At 34.8% G+C, this 18,175-nt stretch overlaps 1 protein-coding gene across 6 annotated transcripts in view; it reads right to left on the bottom strand.

Moving 5' to 3' along the window:
- Window positions 1–18,175, bottom strand: part of oxsr1b (oxidative stress responsive kinase 1b) — an 85,520-nt gene that overhangs the window by 45,625 nt on the left and 21,720 nt on the right. For 4 of the 6 annotated variants that reach the window (XM_077509160.1, XM_077509164.1, XM_077509162.1 and 1 more), the window contains exons 5-10: window positions 12,003–12,058; window positions 11,764–11,873; window positions 11,587–11,688; window positions 11,383–11,516; window positions 10,881–10,929; window positions 10,392–10,457 (exon numbers count right to left, since the gene is read on the bottom strand). In XM_077509160.1, coding sequence (XP_077365286.1) covers window positions 10,392–10,457; window positions 10,881–10,929; window positions 11,383–11,516; window positions 11,587–11,688; window positions 11,764–11,873; window positions 12,003–12,058 — 517 coding nt within the window. Of the gene's footprint in view, window positions 1–10,391; window positions 10,458–10,880; window positions 10,930–11,382; window positions 11,517–11,586; window positions 11,874–12,002; window positions 12,059–18,175 lie in introns of all 6 variants that reach the window. The other 2 variants (XM_077509159.1, XM_077509161.1) reach the window with 1 other exon arrangement.

Genomic DNA, 18,175 nt, shown 5'->3' with positions numbered 1-18,175 from the left:
CTTACTATACATGGTCGTTTTTTTCCAAAAATAAAACGCCTTACTATACATGGTCGTTTTTTTCCCAAAAATAAAACGCCTTACTATACATGGTCGTTTTTTTCCAAAAATAAAACGCCTCACTATACATGGTCGTTTTTTTTCCCAAAAATAAAACACCTTACTATACATGGTCGTTTTTTTCCAAAAATAAAACGCCTCACTATACATGGTCGTTTTTTTTCCCAAAAATAAAACGCCTCACTATACATGGTCGTTTTTTTTCCCAAAAATAAAACGCCTTACTATACATGGTCGTTTTTTTCCAAAAATAAAACACCTTACTATACATGGTCGTTTTTTCCCAAAAATAAAACGCCTTATACATGGTCGTTTTTTTCCAAAAATAAAACGCCTTACTATACATGGTCGTTTTTTTCCAAAAATAAAACGCCTTACTATACATGGTCGTTTTTTTCCAAAAATAAAACGCCTTACTATACATGGTCGTTTTTTTCCAAAAATAAAACGCCTTACTATATACATGGTCGTTTTTTTCCAAAAATAAAACGCCTTACTATACATGGTCGTTTTTTTCCCAAAAATAAAAAGCCTTACTATACATGGTCGTTTTTTTCCAAAAATAAAAAGCCTTACTATACATGGTCGTTTTTTTCCAAAAATTAAAAGCCTTACTATACATGGTCGTTTTTTTCCAAAAATTAAAAGCCTTACTATACATGGTCGTTTTTTTCCCAAAATTAAAAGCCTTACTATACATGGTCGTTTTTTTCCAAAAATAAAATGCCTTACTATACATGGTCGTTTTTTTTACCAAAAATAAAACGCCTTACTATACATGGTCGTTTTTTTCCAAAAATAAAACGCCTCACTATACATGGTCGTTTTTTCCCAAAAATAAAACGCCTTACTATACATGGTCGTTTTTTTCCAAAAATAAAACGCCTTACTATATACATGGTCGTTTTTTTCCAAAAATAAAACGCCTTACTATACATGGTCGTTTTTTCCCCAAAAATAAAACGCCTTACTATACATGGTCGTTTTTTCCCAAAAATAAAACGCCTTACTATACATGGTCGTTTTTCCCCAAAAATAAAACGCCTTACTATACATGGTCGTTTTTTCCCAAAAATAAAACGCCTTACTATACATGGTCGTTTTTTTCCAAAAATAAAACGCCTCACTATACATGGTCGTTTTTTTCCCAAAATAAAAAGCCTTACTATACATGGTCGTTTTTTTCCAAAAATAAAACGCCTTACGATACATGGTCGTTTTTTCCCAAAAATAAAAAGCCTTACTGTACATGGTCGTTTTTTTCCAAAAATAAAACGCCTTACTATACATGGTCGTTTTTTTCCCAAAAATAAAACGCCTTACTATACATGGTCGTTTTTTTCCAAAAATAAAACGCCTCACTATACATGGTCGTTTTTTTTCCCAAAAATAAAACACCTTACTATACATGGTCGTTTTTTTCCAAAAATAAAACGCCTCACTATACATGGTCGTTTTTTTTCCCAAAAATAAAACGCCTCACTACACATGGTCGTTTTTTTTCCCAAAAATAAAACGCCTTACTATACATGGTCGTTTTTTTCCAAAAATAAAACACCTTACTATACATGGTCGTTTTTTCCCAAAAATAAAACGCCTTATACATGGTCGTTTTTTTCCAAAAATAAAACGCCTTACTATACATGGTCGTTTTTTTCCAAAAATAAAACGCCTTACTATACATGGTCGTTTTTTTCCAAAAATAAAACGCCTTACTATACATGGTCGTTTTTTTCCAAAAATAAAACGCCTTACTATATACATGGTCGTTTTTTTCCAAAAATAAAACGCCTTACTATACATGGTCGTTTTTTTCCCAAAAATAAAAAGCCTTACTATACATGGTCGTTTTTTTCCAAAAATAAAAAGCCTTACTATACATGGTCGTTTTTTTCCAAAAATTAAAAGCCTTACTATACATGGTCGTTTTTTTCCAAAAATTAAAAGCCTTACTATACATGGTCGTTTTTTTCCAAAAATTAAAAGCCTTACTATACATGGTCGTTTTTTTCCCAAAATTAAAAGCCTTACTATACATGGTCGTTTTTTTCCAAAAATAAAATGCCTTACTATACATGGTCGTTTTTTTTACCAAAAATAAAACGCCTTACTATACATGGTCGTTTTTTTCCAAAAATAAAACGCCTCACTATACATGGTCGTTTTTTCCCAAAAATAAAACGCCTTACTATACATGGTCGTTTTTTTCCAAAAATAAAACGCCTTACTATATACATGGTCGTTTTTTTCCAAAAATAAAACGCCTTACTATACATGGTCGTTTTTTCCCCAAAAATAAAACGCCTTACTATACATGGTCGTTTTTTCCCAAAAATAAAACGCCTTACTATACATGGTCGTTTTTTCCCAAAAATAAAACGCCTTACTATACATGGTCGTTTTTTTACCAAAAATAAAAAGCCTTACTATACATGGTCGTTTTTTTACCAAAAATAAAACGCCTTACTATACATGGTCGTTTTTTTCCAAAAATAAAACGCCTTACTATCCATGGTCGTTTTTTTCCAAAAATAAAACGCCTTACTATACATGGTCGTTTTTTCCCAAAAATGAAAAGCCTTACTATACATGGTCGTTTTTTTCCAAAAATAAAACGCCTTACTATACATGGTCGTTTTTTTCCAAAAATAAAACGCCTTACTATACATGGTCGTTTTTTCCCAAAAATAAAACGCCTTACTATACATGGTCGTTTTTTTCCCAAAAATAAAACGCCTTACTATACATGGTCGTTTTATTCCAAAAATAAAACGCCTTACTATACATGGTCGTTTTTTCCCAAAAATAAAACGCCTTACTATACATGGTCGTTTTTTCCCAAAAATAAAACGCCTTACTATACATGGTCGTTTTTTCCCAAAAATAAAACGCCTTACTATACATGGTCGTTTTTTCCCAAAAATAAAACGCCTTACTATACATGGTCGTTTTTTCCCAAAAATAAAAAGCCTTACTATACATGGTCGTTTTTTCCCCAAAAATAAAACGCCTTACTATACATGGTCGTTTTTTTCCAAAAATAAAACGCCTTACTATACATGGTCGTTTTTTTCCAAAAATAAAACGCCTTACTATACATGGTCGTTTTTTTACCAAAAATAAAAAGCCTTACTATACATGGTCGTTTTTTTCCAAAAATAAAAAGCCTTACTATACATGGTCGTTTTTTTCCAAAAATAAAAAGCCTTACTATACATGGTCGTTTTTTTCCAAAAATAAAAAGCCTTACTATACATGGTCGTGTTTTTCACAAAAATAAAAAGCCTTACTATACATGGTCGTGTTTTTCACAAAAATAAAAAGCCTTACTATACATGGTCGTGTTTTTCACAAAAATAAAAAGCCTTACTATACATGGTCGTGTTTTTCACAAAAATAAAAAGCCTTACTATACATGGTCGTTTTTTCCCAAAAATAAAAAGCCTTACTATACATGGTCGTTTTTTCCCAAAAATAAAACGCCTTACTATACATGGTCGTTTTTTTCCAAAAATAAAACGCCTTACTATACATGGTCGTTTTTTTCCCAAAAATAAAACGCCTTACTATACATGGTCGTTTTTTCCCAAAAATAAAACGCCTTACGATACATGGTCGTTTTTTCCCAAAAATAAAACGCCTTACTATACATGGTCGTTTTTTCCCCAAAAATAAAACGCCTTACTATACATGGTCGTTTTTTTACCAAAAATAAAAAGCCTTACTATACATGGTCGTTTTTTTACCAAAAATAAAACGCCTTACTATACATGGTCGTTTTTTTCCAAAAATAAAACGCCTTACTATACATGGTCGTTTTTTTCCAAAAATAAAACGCCTTACTATACATGGTCGTTTTTTCCCAAAAATAAAACGCCTTACTATACATGGTCGTTTTTTTCCCCCCCAAAAAAAGCCTTACTATACATGGTCGTTTTTTTCCCCCCCAAAAAAAGCCTTACTATACATGATCGTTTTTTCCCAAAAATAAAACGCCTTACTATACATGGTCGTTTTTTCCCAAAAATAAAACGCCTTACTATACATGGTCGTTTTTTTCCAAAAATAAAACGCCTTACTATACATGGTCGTTTTTTTCCAAAAATAAAACGCCTTACTATACATGGTCGTTTTTTTCCAAAAATAAAAAGCCTTACTATACATGGTCGTTTTTTTCCAAAAATAAAACGCCTTACTATACATGGTCGTTTTTTTCCCCAAAAATAAAACGCCTTACTATACATGGTCGTTTTTTTCCCAAAAATAAAACGCCTTACTATACATGGTCGTTTTTTCCCAAAAATAAAACGCCTTACTATACATGGTCGTTTTTTCCCAAAAATAAAAAGCCTTACTATACATGGTCGTTTTTTCCCAAAAATAAAAAGCCTTACTATACATGGTCGTTTTTTTCCAAAAATAAAACGCCTTACTATACATGGTCGTTTTTTTCCAAAAATAAAACGCCTTACTATACATGGTCGTTTTTTTACCAAAAATAAAAAGCCTTACTATACATGGTCGTTTTTTTCCAAAAATAAAAAGCCTTACTATACATGGTCGTTTTTTTCCAAAAATAAAAAGCCTTACTATACATGGTCGTTTTTTTCCAAAAATAAAAAGCCTTACTATACATGGTCGTTTTTTCCCAAAAATAAAAAGCCTTACTATACATGGTCGTTTTTTCCCAAAAATAAAAAGCCTTACTATACATGGTCGTTTTTTCCCAAAAATAAAAAGCCTTACTATACATGGTCGTTTTTTTCCAAAAATAAAACGCCTTACTATACATGGTCGTTTTTTTCCAAAAATAAAACGCCTTACTATACATGGTCGTTTTTTTCCAAAAATAAAAAGCCTTACTATACATGGTCGTTTTTTTCCAAAAATAAAACGCCTTACTATACATGGTCGTTTTTTTCCCCAAAAATAAAACGCCTTACTATACATGGTCGTTTTTTTCCCAAAAATAAAACGCCTTACTATACATGGTCGTTTTTTCCCAAAAATAAAACGCCTTACTATACATGGTCGTTTTTTCCCAAAAATAAAAAGCCTTACTATACATGGTCGTTTTTTCCCAAAAATAAAAAGCCTTACTATACATGGTCGTTTTTTTCCAAAAATAAAACGCCTTACTATACATGGTCGTTTTTTTCCAAAAATAAAACGCCTTACTATACATGGTCGTTTTTTTACCAAAAATAAAAAGCCTTACTATACATGGTCGTTTTTTTCCAAAAATAAAAAGCCTTACTATACATGGTCGTTTTTTTCCAAAAATAAAAAGCCTTACTATACATGGTCGTTTTTTTCCAAAAATAAAAAGCCTTACTATACATGGTCGTTTTTTCCCAAAAATAAAAAGCCTTACTATACATGGTCGTTTTTTTCCCAAAAATAAAACGCCTTACTATACATGGTCGTTTTTTTCCAAAAATAAAAAGCCTTACTATACATGGTCGTTTTTTTCCAAAAATAAAAAGCCTTACTATACATGGTCGTTTTTTCCCAAAAATAAAACGCCTTACTATACATGGTCGTTTTATTCCCCAAAAATAAAACGCCTTACTATACATGGTCGTTTTATTCCCCAAAAATAAAACGCCTTACTATACATGGTCGTTTTTTTTACCAAAAATAAAAAGCCTTACTATACATGGTCGTGTTTTTCACAAAAATAAAAAGCCTTACTATACATGGTCGTGTTTTTCACAAAAATAAAAAGCCTTACTATACATGGTCGTTTTTTCCCAAAAATAAAAAGCCTACTATACATGGTCGTGTTTTTCACAAAAATAAAAAGCCTTACTATACATGGTCGTTTTTTCCCAAAAATAAAAAGCCTTACTATACATGGTCGTTTTTTCCCAAAAATAAAAAGCCTTACTATACATGGTCGTTTTTTCCCAAAAATAAAAAGCCTTACTATACATGGTCGTTTTTTTCCAAAAATAAAACGCCTTACTATACATGGTCGTTTTTTTACAAAAATAAAACGCCTTACTATACATGGTCGTTTTTTTCCAAAAATAAAAAGCCTTACTATACATGGTCGTTTTTTTCCAAAAATAAAACGCCTTACTATACATGGTCGTTTTTTTCCCCAAAAATAAAACGCCTTACTATACATGGTCGTTTTTTTCCCAAAAATAAAACGCCTTACTATACATGGTCGTTTTTTCCCAAAAATAAAACGCCTTACTATACATGGTCGTTTTTTCCCAAAAATAAAAAGCCTTACTATACATGGTCGTTTTTTCCCAAAAATAAAAAGCCTTACTATACATGGTCGTTTTTTTCCAAAAATAAAACGCCTTACTATACATGGTCGTTTTTTTCCAAAAATAAAACGCCTTACTATACATGGTCGTTTTTTTACCAAAAATAAAAAGCCTTACTATACATGGTCGTTTTTTTCCAAAAATAAAAAGCCTTACTATACATGGTCGTTTTTTTCCAAAAATAAAAAGCCTTACTATACATGGTCGTTTTTTTCCAAAAATAAAAAGCCTTACTATACATGGTCGTTTTTTCCCAAAAATAAAAAGCCTTACTATATACATGGTCGTTTTTTTCCCAAAAATAAAACGCCTTACTATACATGGTCGTTTTTTTCCAAAAATAAAAAGCCTTACTATACATGGTCGTTTTTTTCCAAAAATAAAAAGCCTTACTATACATGGTCGTTTTTTCCCAAAAATAAAACGCCTTACTATACATGGTCGTTTTATTCCCCAAAAATAAAACGCCTTACTATACATGGTCGTTTTATTCCCCAAAAATAAAACGCCTTACTATACATGGTCGTTTTTTTTACCAAAAATAAAAAGCCTTACTATACATGGTCGTGTTTTTCACAAAAATAAAAAGCCTTACTATACATGGTCGTGTTTTTCACAAAAATAAAAAGCCTTACTATACATGGTCGTTTTTTCCCAAAAATAAAAAGCCTACTATACATGGTCGTGTTTTTCACAAAAATAAAAAGCCTTACTATACATGGTCGTGTTTTTCACAAAAATAAAAAGCCTTACTATACATGGTCGTGTTTTTCACAAAAATAAAAAGCCTTACTATACATGGTCGTTTTTTCCCAAAAATAAAAAGCCTTACTATACATGGTCGTTTTTTCCCAAAAATAAAACGCCTTACTATACATGGTCGTTTTTTTCCAAAAATAAAACGCCTTACTATACATGGTCGTTTTTTTCCAAAAATAAAAAGCCTTACTATACATGGTCGTTTTTTTCCAAAAATAAAACGCCTTACTATTAGGGGTGTTAAAAAAAATCGATTCGGCGATATATCGCGATACTACATCGCGCGATTCTCGAATCGATTCAATAATGGGCAGAATCGATTTTTTTTTTTTTTTTTTTTTTTTTTTTTTTTTTTTTTTTTTTAGGATTCACACCTTGAGCATGGAAGAATGTTATATGAACGGCACATTAAGCCTTAATATTTTTATTTTAATGCTGTTCAAACATGAAACAGATTACAACCTCGATAAGACTGAAATTTCAGATAAATAAATAATACATTTTCATATAAATCTTACACTCTACAAGCTTACTGATTAGTATTTTCTAAATATGAATGAAAAAAAATCGCAACAATCGACTTATAAATTCGTATCGGGATTAATCGGTATCGAATCGTGACCATTCGTATCGGGATTAATCGGTATCGAATCGAATCGTGACCTGTGAATCGTGATACGAATCGAATCGTCAGGTACTAGGCAATTCACACCCCTACTTACTATACATGGTCGTTTTTTTTCCCAAAAATAAAACGCCTTACTATACATGGTCGTTTTTTTCCAAAAATAAAAACGCCTTACTATACATGGTCGTTTTTTTCCAAAAATTAAAACGCCTTACTATACATGGTCGTTTTTTTGCAAAAAAATAAAACGCCTTACTATACATGGTCGTTTTTTTGCAAAAAACAAAACGCCTTACTATACATGGTCGTTTTTTTCCAAAAATAAAACGCCTTACTATACATGGTCGTTTTTTTCCCAAAAATAAAACGCCTTACTATACATGGTCGTTTTTTCCCAAAAATAAAACGCCTTACTATACATGGTCGTTTTTTCCCAAAAATAAAACGCCTTACTATACATGGTCGTTTTTTTTCTCCCAAAAATAAAACGCCTCACTATACATGGTCGTTTTTTTTCCCAAAAATAAAACGCCTTACTATACATGGTCGTTTTTTTCCAAAAATAAAACGCCTTACTATACATGGTCGTTTTTTCCCCAAAAATAAAACGCCTTACTATATATACATGGTCGTTTTTTTCCAAAAATAAAACGCCTTACTATACATGGTCGTTTTTCCCCCAAAAATAAAACGCCTTACTATACATGGTCGTTTTTTCCCAAAAATAAAACGCCTTACTATACATGGTCGTTTTTTTTCTCCCAAAAATAAAACGCCTCACTATACATGGTCGTTTTTTTTCCCAAAAATAAAACGCCTTACTATACATGGTCGTTTTTTCAAAAAATAAAACGCCTTACTATACATGGTCGTTTTTTCAAAAAATAAAACGCCTTACTATACATGGTCGTTTTTTCCCCAAAAATAAAACGCCTTACTATACATGGTCGTTTTTTTCCAAAAATAAAACGCCTCACTATACATGGTCGTTTTTTTCCAAAAATAAAACGCCTTACTATACATGGTCGTTTTCCCCCCAAAAATAAAACGCCTTACTATACATGGTCGTTTTTTTACCAAAAATAAAACGCCTTACTATACATGGTTGTTTTTTTACCAAAAATAAAACGCCTTACTATACATGGTCGTTTTTTTCCAAAAATAAAACGCCTTACTATACATGGTCGTTTTTTTCCAAAAATAAAACGCCTTACTATACATGGTCGTTTTTTTTCCCAAAAATAAAACGCCTTACTATACATGGTCGTTTTTTCCCAAAAATAAAACGCCTTACTATACATGGTCGTTTTTTTTCTCCCAAAAATAAAACGCCTCACTATACATGGTCGTTTTTTTTCCCAAAAATAAAACGCCTTACTATACATGGTCGTTTTTTTTCCAAAAATAAAACGCCTTACTATACATGGTCGTTTTTTCAAAAAATAAAACGCCTTACTATACATGGTCGTTTTTTCAAAAAATAAAACGCCTTACTATACATGGTCGTTTTTTCCCCAAAAATAAAACGCCTTACTATACATGGTCGTTTTTTTCCAAAAATAAAACGCCTCACTATACATGGTCGTTTTTTTCCAAAAATAAAACGCCTTACTATACATGGTCGTTTTTTCCCCAAAAATAAAACGCCTTACTATACATGGTCGTTTTTTTACCAAAAATAAAACGCCTTACTATACATGGTCGTTTTTTTACCAAAAATAAAACGCCTTACTATACATGGTCGTTTTTTTCCAAAAATAAAACGCCTTACTATACATGGTCGTTTTTTTTCCCAAAAATAAAACGCCTTACTATACATGGTCGTTTTTTCCCAAAAATAAAAAGCCTTACTATACATGGTCGTTTTTTTCCAAAAATAAAACGCCTTACTATACATGGTCGTTTTTTTTCCCAAAAATAAAACGCCTTACTATACATGGTCGTTTTTTTCCCAAAAATAAAAAGCCTTACTATACATGGTCGTTTTTTTCCAAAAATAAAACGCCTTACTATACATGGTCGTTTTTTTTCCCAAAAATAAAACGCCTTACTATACATGGTCGTTTTTTTCCCAAAAATAAAAAGCCTTACTATACATGGTCGTTTTTTTCCAAAAATAAAAAGCCTTACTATACATGGTCGTTTTTTTCCAAAAATAAAAAGCCTTAGTATACATGGTCGTTTTTTTCCAAAAATAAAAAGCCTTACTATACATGGTCGTTTTTTTCCAAAAATAAAAAGCCTTACTATACATGGTCGTTTTTTTCCAAAAATAAGACGCCTTACTATACATGGTCCTAAAAAAAATAACAACAACAACAAAAACACTTTACTATAGTCATGATATAAGGCATGATGTATAATAAGGCTAAAAATAGTAATGATGTAATGCTCACAAAAGAGGCATGACGTAAGTCTAAAAAAATGCCGATTAAAAATTGGCATGATGTAAAGACTAAAAATGGCATCATGTGAAAAAGCTGAAACCACTGTATGATGCAGTGACCACTTGAGGAAGCCCATGTACAACTAGTGAGTGAGTATTAAGTGAGCTCAACTAAATTGTGGTGTCTTGTAACAGACAACTTTGTTTACATTTTAAATGAAAAAAAAAATGTGATCAATCTTTTTCTGAGTGAGATGGATAATGCAAGAGTTACCCTTTTCGACCGCTCTGACATTGTGGGAGCCCTCTGAATAAGTTTATCCAGGAGGTAGTCGTGAGTCTGTCAAAAGTTAGGAGCAGAAATGTTTAATTATTATTCATGTTTTGTTCCAACCAGGTCATCAGGTGACATTACGCTGTACTCAAAGACTACTCGAAAACAGGAATTATCACACTTGGAGCTTTTTAAAGTGTTCCAGACAAATGACATAAAAAAAACAATGTCTGATGACTATAATGTTCTACTTTCCTTGAGTGTAGCATTCATAGTGAGATAAATAAAATCCGCAAGTCTGCCATCTCATCCTATATGTTGACTTTCTGCCAAAGCCTGCCCTCTGCTGTACACATTTGGGAACGATAAACGCTCTCTTCAAAGTTCCAAGTCAGCACACCGGTTGTTCTCGTCTGGCTGCTTTAAATTGTATCATCGTTGCCAAAACCACTTTCCGAGAACATTATTGAATGGGAGGCTCCTGCCTACCTTGGCTTTCTGGAAGAATTTATTCTTCAGCAACTCCGAGGATGTTGGCCTGAGAAGCACAAAGCCGGATCATTAATGTAGCTGGGGGCTTGTAAACACGTTTTACGACAGTCAAACACTGGCGGCTGCAGCAATAAAAGCAAGAAATGAACAAAAAAATAAATAAATAAAAAAAACAATAGTGACAACAAATTAAGAGTTCCAGGATAGTTGTAAGTTTCAAATTTCAAAGGTTTCAAGGCTGGGTTCGCGTTTCAAACCAGTGATGGGAAACTGACAAAATCAAGCGCCACTGAACACATAACCCGCAATATGCTAGCATGAACAAACAACAATGGAAAAGGAAGCTACATGCTATTTGCTAACAAACAACAATTACAACATTTTGAGGATTCTACATGCTAACAAACAACAATTGAGGAGGATGCTACATGCCAACAAATAACAACAACGGAGGAGGGTCTCCTGAATTGTCAGCTCAAACATGCACGTGCCCGGCCACCTTTTCTCCGGATCCTTCTGCAGACACATGGAGATCATCTTCCTGAAGGACTTTCCATACTTCTTCACCATCTCCTTGTCGCTGACGCCCGTTTCCAGGCACGGCGGCTCGTTCTGCAGCGTTAGCATCAGCACCTGAACACACGGCAAGTCGTTTGTTCCCCCGATGACAAGCAAGCAAGCGAAGACACGCCAGCCGACTGACCTTCATGGGCGGGTATTTGTGGTAAGGCGCAGCCCCGGTGGCCAGCTCGATGGCGGTGATCCCGAAACTCCAGATGTCCGCTTTGAAATCGTAACCCTTGACCTGGAGGCAGCAGTTTGTGAGCGTGCAGCGTGGAAAGCGCTGGTCGTCGTTGTTTACCAATGAGGCCACGCCCACCTGCTCCATGACTTCGGGCGCCATCCAGCACGGCGTTCCCACAAACGTCTTGCGCACTTTGTTGCGGGTCATGTCGCCACCCGTGGCCAGGAAGGCACTCACGCCGAAGTCTGGCGGAACACGCACACACTCACATTAAGGTTTCAAACTAGTAACAGGGTTTCAAACTAAGGTTTCAAACTAGGATTAGGGTTCAAAGTAATGAACTCAAAGTTGTGAAAGTACAAAGTTCCAGTTACCAGCGATTTGCACTGAACCGTCTTCTCCCAGAAGAATGTTTCCAGCTTTGAGATCTCTGTGGAAGCGGATAGTTTTAAACAGTCACTTTTAACACTTGACACTTACTAATGACTGATAAGAGGATTTAGCCTGCACACCTACAATCCTCCAACCCCACCGCCGCCTCTTACCTACGGTTGTCATGGTGACAGCCCCCCCCCCCAATGTGGATGGTAAAAGTAAAAAGGAAATGCAGATGTAAGGAGGAGGAGAAAGGATGCCGCTGGTGCTTTTCTGCCTGCCACCACATGGGGGCAGTGTGGTCAAATGCTTGCACTGATATTGACAATGTTGCCAGGAAGGCTCTGTTCAAAGTTCACATCAAGTACTCACACTCTGTGCAAAAAAATAATTCCTGCACCTAACATGTATATTTTGTATCCATTAAGCGTAAAGATAAGCATAAATAATGAAAATATTTTTGTCTCATCGATTTGGATGACAGAATCTTTGAAGTTTGCGGCGTAAAGTTTGCGCTGGATGCCTCTGCGGGACAATCCAAATTAGGATCTTGTCATTTGAGACGAAGGAGGAGGTGGAAAGAGGACCACCTGAGGCTTAAAGGCTGGAATACCCTAAAAAAAAAAAAAAAAAAAAAAAAAAAAAAAAAAAAAAAAAAAAAAAAAAAAAAACGCTTTTCCTTGTTTACATAACGACTATTCCCGCTTTTGTCGAGTCAAACGTTCAACTTGGGCCACATTTTGTGGGTGCAGTTTGATCAAATAAGCCCGCTTGTTGATTTTTGTTTTTATTTCCCACCATACATGAAAGACGTGATGGGAAGTGCCTTAAATACCTTGATTATTTCATTGATTCACATTCAGTTGCTGGAGCGTCAACTTGCCATTGGAACTTTCATCTCAAGCATGAGCGGCTGTGTTCTTCAGCCAGAATTCATTCAACTCAATCACAGTGTTAACGTCAGACCCAATCAAGTTCGCAATTAGATTAAGATTTCTAAAGTCACTTTTGTCCAATTTCAGTCGTGGACAGACACCAAGTTCCGTTTGGGGTGATTTGCCGATTTGGAGTTGCACTGGAATTCGCCTAAAATGCAGTCAATTGAAACATTACTTTTGGAAAATGAAACCTTTTTTTTTTTTAAACAATATTTTATTGCATTCTTCTTGCATGCAATTGTGGTTTGCTTTTTTCTCCAAAAAATTCGATAGCATTAACAAGCGATGCTGAGTAAAGTTAAGCAAATTAGCTAAACAATAATAATAACTAGACTAAGCAATTTCTGAAGAAATTGCGTGGGATGCTGAAAGCCGACGCAAATAGCTGAATGCTAAGTTGACTGCTAATAGCAGAATGCTATTGTTATCATTGAAGTGTGAAATGTAATTGAGAGATGTCTTGCTGAACCAGAATGCATTAAATAAAACGTATGTTAAATTAATAAAGAAAGATACATTGGCTGTAAATTACATATGAGAAATTATGAATGAATTATAAATGAAAAGACTGAAGTTTAAACTCAACCAGTCTGAGATTGAATTTGAACCCTCACCTCCTGTTTACTGTTCAATGAGCTACTGCACTGCCAATCTATCCACTGACCCACAGAAGACTTGGTGGCATCACTGAAGTGTTGTGAAATGGAAGCAGCGAATGTGTCTGAACATGCAATAAAATGTATGTTAAATAAAGAAAGATAAATTGGTTGTAAATTACAAATGCGAAATTATGGTTGAATTATAAATGAAAAGAAGAAAGTTTTAGTTTTAACTAAAAAAAAAAAAGAAGTATGTCCATGTCCAAAAGTTGCTCCATCCAAGGTTTGAACCAGCGAACCATTCATAGGGCTGTCTTTGCTATGCAAGCGCTTAAGCCAGTGAGCCACCGGACCTGTGAGCAGCAGAGCGAATTGGCGTATTTGTAGTTCAAAGTGTCACCTGACGCTGAAAGTCATCATCGCTGATTTGGGACACATGTGTTCGATCATGTCAGTATAACGCATTTCCTGGTGTGATAGTCAGTTGGTATACTTAATATCTGTTTATGTAATTGCCACAGACATATGTGCAATGTACAGTCGGCGGTGGGCTTTGAACCTGCGACCTCCTGCTTACTGTACATGCACTCTCCCAACTGCGCCACGAAGCAATATCTGAAAGCAAGTCAAGATGGTCTGTTGTATGTATGGAAGTGGGCGTGGAAAATGGGACTTAGAAAAAATTCAGTGTCAGTCCCATTAAAACTGAATGGGGAAAAGTAGACTTTTAACATTAAATTATGCGAGTACTGTAAGTAATATGAAGTCAAACGATAAATAGCCCGAAAGGCGTGAATTTTGTCAGCAAGTTGAAATTTGAACGGTGTAAATCGGAAGTATAATGTAGGAGTAGTTTGATTGCAAAAAGTGTTGAGAATAAAATGCTATAATAATAAGTTTAAGTATAATAACTAGACTAAGCAATTTCTGAAGAAATTGCGTGGGATGCTGAAAGCCGACGCAAATAGCTGAATGCTAAGCTGACTGCTAATAGCAGAATGCTATTGTTATCATTGAAGTGTGAAATGTAATTGAGAGATGTCTTGCTGAACCAGAATGCATTAAATAAAACGTATGTTAAATTAATAAAGAAAGATACATTGGCTGTAAATTACATATGAGAAATTATGAATGAATTATAAATGAAAAGACTGAAGTTTAAATTCAACCAGTCTGAGATTGAATTTGAACCCTCACCTCCTGTTTACTGTTCAATGAGCTACTGCACTGCCAATCTATCCACTGACCCACAGAAGACTTGGTGGCATAACTGAAGTGTTGTGAAATGGAAGCAGCGAATGTGTCTGAACATGCAATAAAATGTATGTTAAATAAAGAAAGATAAATTGGTTGTAAATTACAAATGAGAAATTATGGTTGAATTATAAATGAAAAGAAGAAAGTTTTAGTTTTAACTAAAAAAAAAAAAGAAGTATGTCCATGTCCAAAAGTTGCTCCATCCGAGGTTTGAACCAGCGAACCATTCGTAGGGCTGTCTTTGCTATGCAAGCGCTTAAGCCAGTGAGCCACCGGACCTGTGAGCAGCAGAGCGAATTGGCGTATTTGTAGTTCAAAGTGTCGCCTGACGCTGAAAGTCATCAGCGCTGATTTGGGACACATGTGTTCGATCATGTCAGTATAACGCATTTCCTGGTGTGATAGTCAGTTGGTATACTTAATATCCGTTTATGTAATTGCCACAGACATATGTGCAATGTACAGTCGGCGGTGGGCTTTGAACCTGCGACCTCCTGCTTACTGTACATGCACTCCCCCAACTGCACCACGAAGCAATATCTGAAAGCAAGTCAAGATGGTCTGTTGTATGTATGGAAGTGGGCGTGGAAAATGGGACTTAGAAAAAATTCAGTGTCAGTCCCATTAAAACTGAATGGGGAAAAGTAGATTTTTAACATTAAATTATGCGAGTACTGTAAGTAATATGAAGTCAAACGATAAATAGCCCGAAAGGCGTGAATTTTGTCAGCAAGTTGAAATTTGAACGGTGTAAATCGGAAGTATAATGTAGGAGTAGTTTGATTGCAAAAAGTGTTGAGAATAAAATGCTATAATAATAATAAGTTTAAGTATAATAATAATAATAATAACTAGACTAAGCAATTTCTGAAGAAATTGCGTGGGATGCTGAAAGCCGACGCAAATAGCTGAATGCTAAGCTGACTGCTAATAGCAGAATGCTATTGTTATCATTGAAGTGTGAAATGTAATTGAGAGATGTCTTGCTGAACCAGAATGCATTAAATAAAACGTATGTTAAATTAATAAAGAAAGATACATTGGCTGTAAATTACATATGAGAAATTATGAATGAATTATAAATGAAAAGACTGAAGTTTAAACTCAACCAGTCTGAGATTGAATTTGAACCCTCACCTCCTGTTTACTGTTCAATGAGCTACTGCACTGCCAATCTATCCACTGACCCACAGAAGACTTGGTGGCATCACTGAAGTGTTGTGAAATGGAAGCAGCGAATGTGTCTGAACATGCAATAAAATGTATGTTAAATAAAGAAAGATAAATTGGTTGTAAATTACAAATGAGAAATTATGGTTGAATTATAAATGAAAAGAAGAAAGTTTTAGTTTTAACTAAAAAAAAAAAAAGAAGTATGTCCATGTCCAAAAGTTGCTCCATCCGATGTTTGAACCAGCGAACCATTCATAGGGCTGTCTTTGCTATGCAAGCGCTTAAGCCAGTGAGCCACCGGACCTGTGAGCAGCAGAGCGGATTGGCGTATTTGTAGTTCAAAGTGTCACCTGACGCTGAAAGTCATCAGCGCTGATTTGGGACACATGTGTTCGATCATGTCAGTATAACGCATTTCCTGGTGTGATAGTCAGTTGGTATACTTAATATCTGTTTATGTAATTGCCACAGACATATGTGCAATGTACAGTCGGCGGTGGGCTTTGAACCTGCGACCTCCTGCTTACTGTACATGCACTCTCCCAACTGCGCCACGAAGCAATATTTGAAAGCAAGTCAAGATGGTCTGTTGTATGTATGGAAGTGGGCGTGGAAAATGGGACTTAGAAAAATTCAGTGTCAGTCCCATTAAAACTGAACAGGGAAAAGTAGATTTTTAACATTAAATTATGCGAGTACTGTAAGTAATATGAAGTCAAACGATAAATAGCCCGAAAGGCGTGAATTTTGTCAGCAAGTTGAAATTTGAACGGTGTAAATCGGAAGTATAATGTAGGAGTAGTTTGATTGCAAAAAGTGTTGAGAATAAAATGCTATAATAATAAGTTTAAGTATAAGTATAATAATAATAAAGGTTAGAAACAACATATGTGGGATGCTTTCAGCATCCCACAATAATATGATTTTATTTCTGTAAAATAACATTGGATGGAAAAATATAGTTACAACGGTTTCTTCATAACATAACTTTATTGACTATTAACTCTGGTCAATTAGTGGAACCCAAAGCAAGCATGGTGAACCTGCATTTAGCTGTTATGCTGCATATAAAATGGAATAAGCTGCCAATAGAAGTAAAGTCAGCCCCGAGCATAAATGCTTTTAAATCCAGATTTAAAACTTTGCTTTTCCCCCTTGATTAAGGTTGTTTAAACATTTTGAATCATTTTTTTTATTAGGAATTTTAGAAACCTACTTTTTAAATGTTTTAGAAGTTTCTAAAGTGTTTTGATTACATGTTGATCAATGTGAATTATTTTAGTAATTTTGCTGCTGTGAAGACTTTCAGTCAGTGATCCTTTAGCATACCACTAGAGGGAGCCCACAACCACTTTTGAAACTCACTATATCTGACCCCAAAACAACTTTTAGTGAAAACCTTCTTCAAGACCAATTCGAGCATTTGATTTTTCCAATTAAAGACAGTACCATTACGCGGTTGCGTAATGAATGGTGACATTGTGCGTTCACTGAGATTGTTTTGTGTGTGTTTGTGTTTTGTGTGAGCATGATCTCATATTTATAACCTTAAAAAAAAAAAAAAAAAGCCTCCACGTGACACCACCACGACAGTCGCGGCCGCTTGAACCACTTGAAATACGTCAGGCCACAAGGCTACTGTTGGTTGGATCCCACTGGCACTCTTTGCTCTATTGATGGTTGACTGCAGCAAACTGTAACGCTCATTATCATTCACAGGAGGGGAAGAAGTTGGAGCACGGAAAAATACTGGAGACAGAAATCTGTCTACGTGGTCATTAAATGCAAGAAAGCTTTTATTACTAAAATAAAAAGTATATTTAGTATTACTGCAAGCCACTGTGATGTATTACACATCTCGAACATTAACATTGAGCTTCAATATAGAAACATTAAAAAACAAATACTTCAACGACTCAATTAAAATACATTGGGGCCTATTCACAAAAGGTTTGCGTCGCCTTTGCACGGCACTAACCGGCAAAAATGGAGCAATCTGCGAGCGCCTAATTCACTAAACGCGCAGATGGGGAAACCCGTCAATGAGTGCTCTGCCGAACAGATTGCGTCACGGTGCGCCGGTGTTATTTGCGCGTATGTAAATGAGGTAATTTGCATAGATTTGATGCAAAAAAATGCCCTCCCCAATGCAAATGAGACTCATTGATATGCAGCGTCTAATTCACTAATGCCAGCGCAAATAGC

This window comes from Festucalex cinctus, chromosome 20 (assembly GCF_051991245.1).
Source record: "Festucalex cinctus isolate MCC-2025b chromosome 20, RoL_Fcin_1.0, whole genome shotgun sequence".
NCBI classification, from domain to species: Eukaryota; Metazoa; Chordata; class Actinopteri; order Syngnathiformes; family Syngnathidae; genus Festucalex; species Festucalex cinctus.
This window is presented reverse-complemented; position numbering and strand designations above follow the sequence as displayed.